The sequence below is a fragment of the Alternaria alternata genome, assembly GCF_001642055.1.
Source record: "Alternaria alternata strain SRC1lrK2f unplaced genomic scaffold CC77scaffold_22, whole genome shotgun sequence".
NCBI lineage: Eukaryota > Fungi > Ascomycota > Dothideomycetes > Pleosporales > Pleosporaceae > Alternaria > Alternaria alternata.
Window position 1 is genome coordinate 78,385 of NW_017306211.1, and position 13,392 is coordinate 91,776.

The window sequence follows — 13,392 nt, forward strand, 5'->3', positions numbered from 1 at the left end:
CTCTGTATACAAATCGTCGCCACAAGAAGGAGGAAGTCTTGCTTCCGAAGCCTCGTTCGCGCGCTAGAAAGCATTGGATTAGAATGCTATCCTCGGCTTAGGAAGAGATGGGAGATGGAAAGTAGGTTATCTGATAATGGTACTCTGCGCGAGACGGCGTATCAATATTTACCTGACGATGAATGTTGTGATTATATGTGCGGCTGTGAAAGGTGCTCAAGATGATAAGGCGAATGCAAAGGCTTTTGTTGTTCGTTGAAGCTACCCTGCCGTGGCTGCTTCGTTCATCACGCGGTTCGTCAGCGTTTGTTGACATCCATACAATGACAGGCTCTTATTTAGAAGCATTGCTCGTTATCTCGGGTCAGGGATCGCTCGCTTATGTGCTCATGAGGCTCATCGATGGCCTCGACTGGGAAGAGCTGGAGAAAGTGGTCGTAAAAGGGATAACCACTATGGATCTGCTCAACGATGTCAAGGTGTCGAAGTATACAGAGAAGAGAGTAAAGAGATGTTGAGGAAGAGGAAGACGAATGCCGCGCGATAAGCTTTGGAGGAGCTTTGTAAAGAGCATGATTTGGACATACCGACCACACACTGTGAGCTTGAAAGAGACGACTTCGAGACTGTGATAGGACTTGGTTTTCTGTAGGAGAAGATTTCGACAAGGTAATGAGAACGATATTGATTTGATTGACGTGCTGGTGATAAGACGCAGGCACAACGCTGGTGAGTTACACTGTATTGTATCGCAGTAGAAGCGTGTTCCCAAACACTTGGCTTCACTATATGTAGCTGCATATGTGAGAACGATATCATGCTGAGTGGAGTATTTGCGGATGTTCTCAACCTGCCTTCCGAGTTTTACGCATAGCCTAACCATTGTGAGGAGCTTCCACAGCGCCATTCCATACACGTCCAACACTAAACCTTGCGCCTGACCAACCCCCTGAAGAAGTCAAAACTATTCCCATCACTCTGAATCTGAATAATCTTGCCCGTTCCTCGCCCATCAATCTCTCGCACCTCTTCGGCAAGGAGTAAACCCCAATCCCTCGTAATACCCTTTATCCTCGCTTTACACCCACTCTGCACCCCCTGTTGATCCTCAAGCGTCACAAGCTGATCAGTATGCAGCCAGTTCTCATAGTAGTACGACTCCATGTCGCGGTTGAATCCTTCCTGGCAGAACGTCGAGTACAGTGTCTCAAAGTGCGCCAAGATACTCGCCAGCAGCTTCTCTGGCGTAAAGTCCTTGAGCGGCGGATTCATGCCCTTGGCAAGCTGATTCAAAGTCGTCGTCGGCAGCGCATTACTCAAATTCAATCCGATACCTGGTACGACATCGTACGTGGAACCGGAATAACTGCTATTCACCAGAATGCCTCCTATCTTGACGATGGGATTTGCACTCGAGCCGGGGAGTTGCGCGTAGATGTCGTTTGGCCACTTGAGCTTTATAGGGATTTTCTCGTACCCGGGCGCATAGTTCTTGATGCCTTGCACAATGGCCAGAGCAGCGAGATACTGGATAAACACTACCGGTGCACTTTGACTTAGTGCGAAAGAATGATGCAACACAGTGCTAAACATTAATGCGCCAGGCGGTGCGATCCAGACATTGTTTCCGCGACCACGACCTGCAATTTGTGTCGTTGCTGTTATTGTGAAGCCATTGGGCAGATTTCGCAGCAAAGACGGGTTCTTTTCGAGAAGAGTGTTGGTCGATGTTACGACTTCACCATACATGAGGTGTTTTCCAAAAGAAGCGTCCGGGTTGCGGAGCTTGGTGTGATAGTGATGGAGGTTTGCGTAAAAGGCATCATGGTGGAATGGTGTCTCTTGAGCCGATGGAAGGGCTTTCTCGTGGGGTATGATGACCTTGACGATTTTGGCGTAGTCGACGATCTCGTCTGGCGAGGTGTTGGCTGTGTACTCGATGCAGTCGTAAATCTCCTCTTCTGGTGTCTTGGCCCTCTTTTTCTTGCTGTCATCTTCCTTCTCTTGGCCTTGCTCTCCAACACTCTTCTCGCTACTGTTCGTCACTGACGCTAGTGTAGGCAATTTCTCCGACATGGCACTGACAGCCCTCTTCAGCTCCTTTACGCTCCACGCCGTTCCCTCTTTCTCAATCCGAAACACGTCGTTCTCGCCCTTGATATACTCATCGCCGTCCATCACAGTAATGATTTCGCTCCATGTAGCAACGAGGTCAGAGACGTCTGCCAAGCTATGAGCGGTGAGATGCAGGCGGGATAGGGACGGTACCGCTTGTTCCTGTTCGTTGACCTGCAAACCAAGTTTTCCGAGGATCAAGCGCATAAAGGCAAGTCGTGTTGCGTCCGTGGCAGCGATATCATTGATAATGGTCGCGTAAGATGGCAGACTGGGGATCTTGCTGAGGTTTTGCGGTGCGAATCTATACAGTCTTAGCGAGCGAAGGTGTTCTGAATGTCGAATCTGAGCTTACTCTGGATGTGGCCCAGTAACCACAGCATGACCCTCACCCACCTTACGATAGACAACAGCCGCTTGACCTTCTCCAGATTCGACGTGCAGATCCTCGGTATAGCTCGCTAGGATCTGCACACCCCTACTCTCGAGCTTCTTCGCATCAACAAACACACCCCCACCATTATAATAGCTCTTGAACGTCTCCGCCACACCCTCATCAACATTCTCAAACGCCTCCTTCTCAATCTTTATCTCAGCAGCCCTCGCCCCAGCCTCACTCGCATACTTGAACCCCTCAAAAGCCAGTCCCCTACACACACCGGGGAAGAAGGCCAACTCCCTCTCCCCCTCAACAGCCATCTTGGGATCATCAAGCTCAAACTCACATCTCGCACTTCCGTAGTACCCGCCTGCACAGAAACCTAGATACGAACCCCCGGCATTTACATACCGGCTGATCCTTCGATTCCCCTCACCATTGAGTGTACGGCAATAACCCAGGTCAGCGCCGCCAGGAAAGACGAGAAGAGCGCAGGTGCTGAACCAGGGTTCTTTGATCAGAGTATCGCCAGTCACAGGTATGACAGCGTAAGAAGGTGAGAGCAGACGGCGCAGGGTGTACAGGCAGTGGCGGACAGATTCGGTGGTACTTCCGTTGCCTAAAGGGGAGGGGTGCGGATTAGTGGGGGTGGACTGTGGGATTTGCGACTACGCTATAAATGGCCGCATACCAGAGTACACCAAGATGTTCATCCGCTTGGTTGCCATGATGATGTCGTGATTAATAACGATATTCGCGATTTTGAATGGTGACGCTGAAGAACCGATGAGCGAGGCGCGCGGACCGAGATTGTGCCGATCGTGCTCAAAGTAACTCTCTCTCGCTCTGTTCAAAAGACCCTGCGCAAGTTTCCGACTCTTTTGCGCTTTTGCACACACACACACACACACACACACACACTTACACAATACTCGTCAATTCTCCCAACCCCTCTTGAGATATGTCCAACGAAGACAAGGCGCGCGCGGCAGCAGCGCAGTTGGTAATTGACGATGAACCCGATGACTGGTGCGTTACTTTGAACCTTTAGTCTTGCACAATGCGGAGATCCGGGTCGGAGGAGCGAAGAACTGCAACTTTGTTGCTGCTGTAAACCAATTGAGCTAACCCAAGACCAACAAACACAGGGACAAGCGTATCTTCAGCACCGGCTGCGCAGACGAGAATGCAAAACTGACAGACTGCTACTACGACAAGAAAGACTGGCGAGCGTGCAAGCAGGAGGTGAGTTTTATTTCGTCTTTGTTGTTTATTGTTCCCAGTGGTTAAAAACCACACATTGCTTCTGCGCTGCTTCTAGGCTCTCGGTTCGTTCAAAAGCCCGAGAAGAAGCCGAATCTTTTTGCGAGTGTAAAGAAGAAGAGAAATCATCAACTGACAAAACACGATTATCACGCCTTTTAGATGGAGGTCTTCCGACAATGCTGGCAGCGTCATGGCAACGATAAGAGGACTGATTCCAAAGATGCTTCATAAGTAGAGGGAGAGAGAGAAAAAGCAATCTCGGTTTTGCGCACAAGCCGATTGTAAGATCAAGTTGTATGTTATTAGCAAAAATGGAAAAGGAGTGTATGACTATTGTAGAACCAGAAGACGAGCGTAGGGATAGTTAGACTCCAAATGGAAAACACCCTAATGCCGACAGTCCATACATTTGGCATAAGCAGCCCCCGCTTTCCATGCCATTCCACGTTTTCAGTCGTCAAGCCAACATAACTTCGTTTCTTGTAAGTCGCCATTTTCCTCCATCAGTACCATTACACTAGAGCTTTCATTTCCCAGTCTCATCACAGCCCCGTTCACACTCCCACTACTCATTTGCGGCCAAGTAAAACGACTTTCCACGGCCAGCTTATACTCTTTACTTTCTCTCATAAATCGGGGGCACAACATCCGGGTGGAATGGCGACTTGGCGGCATCCGCCTTCTGCTTATCAAAACTCCAAACACCATTAGTCTGGCCATCATTGATGCCCTCGCCAATCTTCTTGGCCAGTTGTTCAAACAAGGGGTACTGCGGCGCGCGCGAGAAGAACTTGCGCTCCCACTCCTTGCCTGCATCCTTTTCTTGCTGACGCATCTCGCGCTGGCGCGTCTCAATGATAGTTTTTTCCGACGACGTCAAGTCCATATTACCCTTGTTAATCGCGTCGCTGACTTTTTTCCATGCGCGCCGGGTTTCAAAGTCGTCTTGCTGCTCAATGTCTGCGACGGTCAGGGGCGTCGTTTTCACAGCCTTGTGGTCAAAAGTGTCGACGACGGCTTTGGTCTTGGCATCCTTGATTTGGAAAGAGTCGGTCCACTGGCCATCGGCTTTGTAGATGGCCTCCTTCTCTTTGCCCTCTGGGTACAGGACGGCGGTGAAGCTGTTCTTCTTTCCAGAGACCCAGCCCTTGCCGCTGTAATCGATGCGCGCGGTGTATCCGGTAGACGACTGAATGTAAGTGCTGCTGTTGAGCTCGACGTAGGGTGAGCCTGTGATGAGGCCTTCGATGTGGAGCGCAGGGAGGGTAATGAGGTAGCTTTCATTGTAGGCGTCTAGGTGCAGCATTGCGTGGCCGATTTGCTGTGGAGGTAACGTGTTAGTATTATACTGCCAATACTGTCAGGGTGTGTTTACCTTGACATTGATGGTCGTCTTAAACGACGCCTTTTGCGCGTTGTAACCCTCTAGGCGGACGCCGTGTTGGTCGTTCCAGATAGAGTAAGCCGTGACGGGTGGGTGATGACTGCGCGCATTGCATTAGCATTCCCGTAGTTTACGCCTTGTCTTGGATGCGCGTACCTGACTTGCTCACTGACAAGCTGGGTTGTGCCTGCCTGGTCCTCCCACTTGCCCAAGAAAAGCTCTCCCAGGAAAGGGTTGAGCGGCTTCTTCTCGCTGCCCAGCTTCTCTGACCGACTCGCATACTGCTGCTTCAATGTGCTCAGGAACCACTTCAGCACTAGCATGGCCCGTTTGGCAGGGTCCTTCTCGGCTGCAGGTGCGACGAAGACGGAGGGGTGTTCGGTCCAGTATGACGAGAACTCGGTAAGAGATTTTGTCGAGAGGATAAAGGCAGGCGCCGTCATGGTGGAGAGGTCGCCATTGAAGGATGCGATGGACTATGTGCATGTTAGTCGACCGCCATTCTGTACAGCGCATAGCTACATACCTTGAGGAAGCTTGACCAAGAGCCCTTTGCCTGGGGTGGCACAGCGGAGCCTTCTTTCTCAGCCATGATGGCGATGTAAAATTAGAGGTGGTGAGTTTGAAAAGCCAAGGAAACCTCTCACGGGAGTCTATGCGCGTGTGTAGGGATGTGTGAAAGGCGGGGGGTTGTCGAGATCTAGGTAACTTGGGTGGGGAACGGTATTGTTATGGGGTGGAGACGGAGGCATGTTTAGATTGGGAAATGACGTCGCCGAGCTAGTGCTGCTAAGCCACACGCGCAAACACATTAGGGGATCATGACATATTGCCACGCGACTTATCATCATTACTACCGTTTTGTCGACCAAAACAAATCTGTTTTTACTGGTATTCTCGTGTACAAGTCGTCTAATCATGCTAATTACATCTCCACTCTAACAAACGCGCTTACGTCTTGACATCGGGCTCGGTGCGGCCAACGTACTCTTGGAGCTTCAGGAGGTCAGTCGCAAGCTTGACGTTGTCCTTGAGGTAATCCTGAGCGTCCATGTCGTATGTAGACTCGTCGCTAGTGTGCTTCTCAATATAGAGACGAATGGTGGCGCCGCTGCTACCTGTGCCAGACAGACGAACAACGATACGGCTTCCATCGTCAAACTTGACAAAGATACCCTGGTTCTTGCTGACGCTACCGTCCAGGTCGGTGTAGGAAAAGTCGTCTGCCTCGACAACCTTGCGGCCAGCGACGGTGGAGCCGATGAACTCGTCCTTCTTGGTGGTGATGAGCTCCTTCATGTGGCTGGTGACCTTGTTTGCGCCCTCAGTCTCGCAGCCCTCATAGTCGTAACGAGTGAAGAATGTGCGGCCATATGTCTTCCAAAAGTCCTTTTGGATCGAGGCAATGCTGGGTGTGGTACCCGTCTGCTGTCCAACACCGGCCAGGATGTTCAACCAGGCAACGACAGCCCACAGACCGTCCTTCTCACGGATGTGGTTGCTGCCTGTGCCGAAACTCTCCTCACCGCAGATGTTCATCTTGTCAGAGTCGAAGAGACCGCAGAAGAATTTCCAGCCCGTAGGCACCTCGTAGCACTCGACGCCCTTCTTCTTTGCAACCAGGTCAATCGCGCCAGAGGTCGGCATGCTGCGGGCGAGACCATAGATGCCCTGCTTCTTGAAGTACGGGATAAGCTCGGCGTGGTGTGCGATGATGGCCAAGCTGTCACCAGGCGAGACGAACGAGTTTGCGCCGTAGATCATGTTTCGGTCACCATCACCGTCGCTGGCAGCACCAAAGTGGATCCCGTTCTTGTCAACAGCGTCGACCAGCGACTTGGCGTAGACAAGGTTGGGGTCTGGGTGGTGGCCGCCAAAGTCTGGCTTGGGGACGCAGTTTTGTGTGCTGTTGGGGATGCCGAGCTCCTTCTCGAAGATGTCCACACCGTATGAGCCGGTGACACCGCTCAGGCCGTCGAAGAGGACCTTGAAGTCCGAGTGCTGCTTGAGGAACGACTTGATGAGGTCAAAGTCGAAGATGTCCTTGAGCATCTTCAGGTAATCCTCTGTTGAGTGGACGATCTCAACCTCGAGGCTTCCATACTTTTGTGTGCCAATTGTGCTCAAGTCGATGTCGGGGATGTCGGCGATCTTGTACGACGAGAGGGTTTTGGAGGTTTCGTAGATCTTGTTGGTGACGCTCTCGGGAGCTGGGGCACCGTTGGCAAGGTTGTACTTCATGCCAAAGTCCTCATCGGGGCCTAGATGCGTCAGGTGAGGGGAACGAGTCGATGCGTCTGGGAGAACTTACCACCAGGGTTGTGGCTGGCAGTGAGGAGGATGCCACCGGTCGCCTTTCGTATCCGGATGATGTGACTGGCGGCAGGTGTGCTCATGATTCCGTTCTGGCCGATCAAGAGCTTCTTGACGCCGTAGGCAGCGCTCATCTTGGCGATGGTCTGGGTGACCTCGGGGTTCCAGTAACGGCCATCACCACCGACGACGAGGAAGGCGCCGTCGGCGCCCTCAGGGATGGACTGGAGGATGCTGGCAACAAACGACTCTGAGTAGTGCTCCTGCTGGAAGACCTTGACCTTCTTGCGGAGACCAGAACTGCAGCAATCCAAGTCAGCTATCATGCCTCGACGCCATAGCTCCATGCGCCCTCCCAAGCTCGTCCGGGGACATTGCACTTACGTTCCGGGCTTCTGGTCCTGGAATGGCTTCAATTCGACGGTTCGGACGCTCATGTTGACTGTGTATGTGCTGGAAGCTGATTTGGAGGGAGATTGAAGCAATTGCAGAGTTTAGAAAGGTGGCAGCAGGGCAACTTTTGAGCTGCTGAGGGGCCCAGCTTCCCCCACCACGCGGGATGACGCCGGCGCTAGCTCATCAACGGGAAAGAACAACGCCACGCTGGCTATCATCTCAAGTTTTTCCCTCGTCAATGTCCCAACAGTCGCTGCGCCCATGCGCTAATCCTGCAATTGAGGGCGAGACGCTGCACAACACCTCTTGCTGACCAGTCCCCGCCTCGCTTCGCCCCAGACGCTTTGCTGGGGTATTCTGGCTGTGTGCATACTACATTTCCTTCCCGTTGCGACGAGAACATTGTCCATCTTCTCAACATTTGTCCCAGTCTCCTTCTTTGGATCCGCCACCTCGACCAGCAGACAAAATGGGTATCCAGAGACTGGCTAGGCGTCTCGAGCCCTACGCGACGCGTTATTCCTCCGAGCAGCTGGACGGCTACTCAGCCGTGGTAGACGGCCCTGCGCTCGCCTACTACGCTCACAAATTGGCTCTCGCTTCGGCCGCTAGCGCGTCCAGAATACCGTCTTATGCGGACATCGTTGCTGAAGCAATACACTGGCTGGCCTCGTTGGAGAAGAGCGACATCAAGGTGTGAGTAGACCACAGTTGCTTTTCGCACGGAACCACCACGGCAAGCCAATAAGGTGCGCACATATGTTCTTCACTTCACCGCCATTAGCGCAGGGGTCTCAAACTCTTCCATATCGCAAAGTCGTTATGTGAAGGCATTGCTTTGTGCTTGACCGTTGAATGCACCTTATGCAGGTGCCATGTGATGTTCCTGCCGTCCACTGCTGATCGCACCTTCTCAGGTCTGCCATCTACTTTGACGGAGCCCTCCCCATATCAAAGCGCACAGAGCGGTTGTCCAGGACGGAAGCGAACAACAGACGGGTGCAGCAATTTCGCAATAACTATGCTACTGTCTCATGTCCTATTCCGACATATTTAGGCTCGATATCGTACGCCTTTCTTGCACCTGCACTCCAAGAAGCGTTGCTGGATTCGCCGTTTTCTTCCAAGACGAAGACCGTACCTGGAGAAGCAGATGATTGGTGCGCATTGCATGCAAAGGAGAATGCAAAATCTATCATCTTTACGAGCGATACGGATCTTGTTTTGTACGACTACAGCTTCGACACACTGATTGTGTTCCTCCACGATGCTGATGTGACCACGGGCATTAAAGCATATTCACCCAACGAGATTAGCAAGCAACTACAACTCAAAAGCCTGGTGCCCTTTGCATATGCTCTCCTTGATGGCCCACAAGACAGCTCAAAGCTCCTAGCTCACACAGCCCAGGCAATAGATCAGAGCTCGACACCTTATGTCGATTTCGCCAGGCGCTACGTTGCAAAGGCTCCGAGTCCCAGCGCGACGTCTAATCTACCAATGTCAGATGTTCGGATATCAGAATACGTCCACCAAGCCCTCAATGGACTCGAATCTCCATTCGTATACATGCCTCTGCTGGTTGAAGACCCCAACCAAGCGTCCGCATGGAACGTGGGACAAGATATTCGTACAATAGCATACTCTCTCCTCGCTCGAAAGCCAAACATGATCGTACACGAGTATCGGCGAAAAGCCCAAGGTATTAGCGTTCAAGAAATCTCTACCTACTCTTCCACGGATCTTGCAACTTCCGCAGCAGATCTAGAGCGCCAGCTGCGCACCCTGAGAGAATGGGCAGCAGCGCAATCGGATTTTGTCAAACCAGCACTTCTATGGCCGTTATTCGGACTCAGCTTCGTCCTTGCAGAACTCAACACGCCGCCTGCGATCCTTCTCGTCCAGCGCGTACTCAACGGCGAGTTCGATAACAGCTGGGCGTTTGTCCATCTGACTGCCAGGATGCACGCAGCTATTTATTCATTGCGCGTGTTGACCCAGATTATAGGCGTGTGGCTGGTTCTCCACCCCACGATACCCACCTACTCGACTGAAAAGTCAAAATTACACACTACCCTATCCAGCCTGGCAACTCACATGGCCGACTTCCCTTGCATACCCGATGTACTTGGTGTGCCTGGGCAGGCGAAGAAGGTGGTGGCGCAGCATGATGTGTTGAAGGGGTTGGTCGAAGAGATTTATCGGTCGAACGGGGCGCAGGTGCTGAGCGGGGATGGAGTGAGTAATAAGAAGAAGAAGAAGATGGCGAGGGAACAGGAGAGGAAGAAGAAGAAGGCTGAGGTGAGGGCGCAGGGGAGGTTGGAGGGGAGTGGGTTTGCGTTGTTGGGGGACTGTTAGGTGGTGCTGTGTGGATGGTGGGAAGGCGTGATGGGCATCCTTGTTGAGTATGTTGAGCGTACGGGATGCAGTGGTACGTGTATGGGGTCTTGTTTGTTTCGCTAAAAGTTCGCGTCGACGTTATGTAACCACTTCCCAGCGGTGACTAAGCATACGCGAGCATATGGACAGGGCTTCTCGACAACTCACGAGAAAGTCACCAAGCTCTCAATTCAAAAAGCGAATCTTGAATACAGCGATTGGATGTGGCTTTGCGGGAAGTAAGTAGAGTGGAAAAGGAACCATTATTGCTATGAGGTGTTGCGCATGGCGCTAGCCTTGGAGGGCGAGCATCGATACATAACCCTGCATATGTATGTATTATGCCTCAGAATAAAGGACACCTGGAGCGACTCAGCGCTGATATCTTTGGTAGAACGTCGTTGATCTATCAACACCACTTCATGAACAGACCCACTGACTAAGCGGGTTCACATCGTCCTTGTCCCAAAGTGACAACGGCAAAGGGTAGAGAGCAAGCTTGATAACTCCAGGTGCCATCCTGCTGAGTCGCGCACAAAGCCGCTTAGTCTTGATGCAGCGATTGCATGCCGTCGCAAAACCCACACGCAAACTGTGATGCTTGGACCCGCCAATGACAGTATCACTTACACAGCACCTACTGGCAACTCCCTTCTCCAGCAGCCTGAGCAGTTTTCCCCACTCTTGAATGTGACATTCAGTGGATAGGTAGTCCCTATCAAATCTCTCTGCCAGAGACGTCTCCTCTGCAGTATTGTGGGAGCCAAAATAGAAGTCGATGTATTTGCCTGACACCTGGTCCCAGCGAACGTACTGGATAGGCGGAACGACCTTGTTAGCTATAACCTGCTCGGTCTGACATCGCAGCGAGACTGCTACAGTGTGGGAGGCGTGGCCAATTTGTGATTGCGCACCCGATGTAGACGCCTGGCTTGTCGAGCGAGGAGCTGGCGGTGTGAGAGATACTGCTCCTCTAGAACGAACTTTGGTACAATCAGTATACTATTGGAATGCGACATGGATCTAACTTACCTAACGCCGGAGTTGTTTCCCGAGAAAGATCTTTTTCGACCTTCACCTAAGTCGCTTAATCTTCGCCGGCATCATAACTGTAGACTAAAGCTGGGTCTTTGACGATGTCTTCTAGATCACCTCGTGCGAACTCGCGTCCTATAGCTTTCGTTACAATTCCTGCGAGGTCCTCATCGTTGAGGCTTTGTAGTAAAGCGCGGCGAGGGCTTACGAGCTGCTCGCCGCCCGATAGCGCAAGTAAGGCTTTGAGGTAGGAATCGATCGTCGACATGGCGGGCGTTGTAGATGCGACAGTGGATTGTTTATGAGAAGCGGAGCAAATGAAACAACTATCGGTGTCTGTTAGGCGCGGCGCCAGAGAATCGCCGTTGAAAGCACGTGCATGAGGGAAGAGCAAACGGAATGCGCGAAGTAGTGAAGAGAATTTCATTAAGTGTCAGTAGCCGTTCTTCTACCTGCCGATTCCGTAGCATCACGGACCCAGAACCCCATCTCTGTCCAGTGCCTGCCAACGCGCAATTGAGGTGGCAGAGGAAAGACGACCTTCTCTGTTTCTTGGTGGTTCACTTTGATCATCCTTAGACAAAGACGGCGAGTATCGATGCAGAAGTCGCAAGCGCTCCATACGTTTCCTTTAGACTGCACGCGTGTGCTCGGTCCACGTTTTCGTCTAATCGTGAAGTCGCTCAAACAATGACTGCTCGTCCCAAAATTCCGTGTTTGAAACAGTATCATGTCACCGTATCGCTCTATACTCTTCCATCCTTGTATGAAGTCTGCACCGATCTTACGGCGGATCTGGACGGAAAGCTCGAGTGGCATTTTTGGAAGCGGCTCCAGCCCGTCATTCGTTTCTTGTGTCGATAGCATCTCCTTAGGGATATAAAATCCTAACTCGTCCTTTGTAAAGAACGCAGGATGATCTGGGTCTTTACTCATGCCAGCCCAGCTTTCTCGGAATTCTGGGTGCCATGGGGTAGGATCGACGTAGAGCAGATGTTCTGGGACAGTAGGGCCGAAAAGGATATGTCCAGGTGCTGTCAGACTTACAGACCAAGCTGATTCAGCTTGTTGAAGTGTGTCAGAGTTGGCAGATACATCCTTGTTTTTCCTCGCGCGCTTGACCGTGGTATCGAAAGCCTCCCAAATACCCGGATCACGTTTGATACAGTGCTCGGATGCCGCTGATGCTGTTGGTGATGAACCCGCAGACGATGGCAGTTCTTCGACGCTCACTACACGATCAGATTAGTTTCCAGTAGTAGTAGCACGGGACGCGCATTTTCACACGCGATGGAGTCAAAATCATCCGTACATTCCTCAAGCTGTACTTTGACATCGCCTGCACGATCAATCGGTGTACCAGACGCGATATCCCCTTCTTGCGCAGCTGTATCGAGGACGACCAACAGTATCCTTTCTAATCCCTCTCTTGTAACCTCGCGCTTTGTACCAATACTGATGACTTGCGCTATATCCTCATCGGTTAAGCTCCGTATCTTGGTGCTGCGGGACTCGCGTTGCGCCCCATGTCTGGAGAGAGAAAGCAATTCTTCTAAATCGGCCTCAGTATTTGCGCTCGATGGCATCGTCAGTGGAAATGTTATAACCGTCCGGAATGTTGTGGTGACTGATGTTGGTTGCGTCGCGCGCTATGTTGTAGTACGGAGAGGGCGGAGGATGATTGGCTGTATGCCGAAGTTTCTGACCAAGTATGCCTACGTTTCCACTTTATCTTCCCTCCATCCTCTCACAAGGTCAATGTTTCCGGAGATAGAGATATGCCGAATGCGCAGAAGACATTGATACGGACGTTAGCTGGGCCTATGGCAGATAGTTCTCATTAGAGACCCACCTTTGCACATGCTGTGAGTGGCTTATCGATCGACGGAGATTTGCAACTGGGACTAACCGACAGTTCTAGACCATCTGCTATAGTTTGTGCACAGAGGCGCTCCATGCGAAACAACGTTTCACAAGTCCTGTTCCATCCTCGCCCATGTCATGTAGTCCTTTTTGCGTTGTCAGATGAAAACCTGTCATAAGTCTTGTGTAAGTAACGTGTCCAACCAACCAGCGAGGTAGCCGAACAATTGCTGATCGTTGTCTCCAGTCACCGTCGGAGTTC

General features: G+C 51.7%; 6 protein-coding genes across 6 annotated transcripts; 2 read left to right on the plus strand and 4 right to left on the minus strand.

Moving 5' to 3' along the window:
- Positions 1–681: 681 nt before the first annotated feature.
- CC77DRAFT_1024071 (class II aaRS and biotin synthetase) lies at positions 682–3,284 on the minus strand. The gene is made up of 3 exons (XM_018525798.1): positions 3,186–3,284; positions 2,471–3,113; positions 682–2,419 (listed from the first exon to the last, which is right to left on the minus strand). Exons 1-3 carry the CDS (start codon positions 3,220–3,222, stop codon positions 925–927), a joined length of 2,175 nt encoding a protein of 724 aa, XP_018381590.1. The 5' UTR covers positions 3,223–3,284; the 3' UTR covers positions 682–924.
- Positions 3,010–4,075, plus strand: CC77DRAFT_997378 (hypothetical protein). The gene is made up of 3 exons (XM_018536514.1): positions 3,010–3,523; positions 3,643–3,739; positions 3,920–4,075. The coding sequence occupies exons 1-3, from the start codon at positions 3,456–3,458 to the stop codon at positions 3,989–3,991; spliced, it is 237 nt and encodes a 78-aa protein (XP_018381591.1). The 5' UTR covers positions 3,010–3,455; the 3' UTR covers positions 3,992–4,075.
- A 301-nt stretch (positions 4,076–4,376) lies between these two features.
- Positions 4,377–5,736, minus strand: CC77DRAFT_1034247 (Oxysterol-binding protein; the record flags this gene model as incomplete). Its single annotated transcript, XM_018526852.1, has 4 exons — positions 4,377–5,081; positions 5,136–5,244; positions 5,301–5,620; positions 5,671–5,736. The coding sequence occupies 4 exons, from the start codon at positions 5,734–5,736 to the stop codon at positions 4,377–4,379; spliced, it is 1,200 nt and encodes a 399-aa protein (XP_018381592.1).
- Positions 5,737–6,095: 359 nt separating this feature from the next.
- On the minus strand, positions 6,096–7,894 carry CC77DRAFT_1034248 (Phosphoglucomutase, first 3 domain-containing protein; the record flags this gene model as incomplete). Its single annotated transcript, XM_018526853.1, has 3 exons — positions 6,096–7,405; positions 7,456–7,757; positions 7,842–7,894. The coding sequence occupies 3 exons, from the start codon at positions 7,892–7,894 to the stop codon at positions 6,096–6,098; spliced, it is 1,665 nt and encodes a 554-aa protein (XP_018381593.1).
- CC77DRAFT_1024075 (hypothetical protein) lies at positions 7,843–10,564 on the plus strand. The gene is made up of 2 exons (XM_018525799.1): positions 7,843–8,549; positions 8,771–10,564. Exons 1-2 carry the CDS (start codon positions 8,323–8,325, stop codon positions 10,209–10,211), a joined length of 1,668 nt encoding a protein of 555 aa, XP_018381594.1. The 5' UTR covers positions 7,843–8,322; the 3' UTR covers positions 10,212–10,564.
- A 1,129-nt stretch (positions 10,565–11,693) lies between these two features.
- Positions 11,694–12,853, minus strand: CC77DRAFT_1053394 (hypothetical protein; the record flags this gene model as incomplete). The annotated part of the gene is made up of 2 exons (XM_018527747.1): positions 11,694–12,499; positions 12,580–12,853. 2 exons carry the CDS (start codon positions 12,851–12,853, stop codon positions 11,694–11,696), a joined length of 1,080 nt encoding a protein of 359 aa, XP_018381595.1.
- Positions 12,854–13,392: the final 539 nt, after the last annotated feature.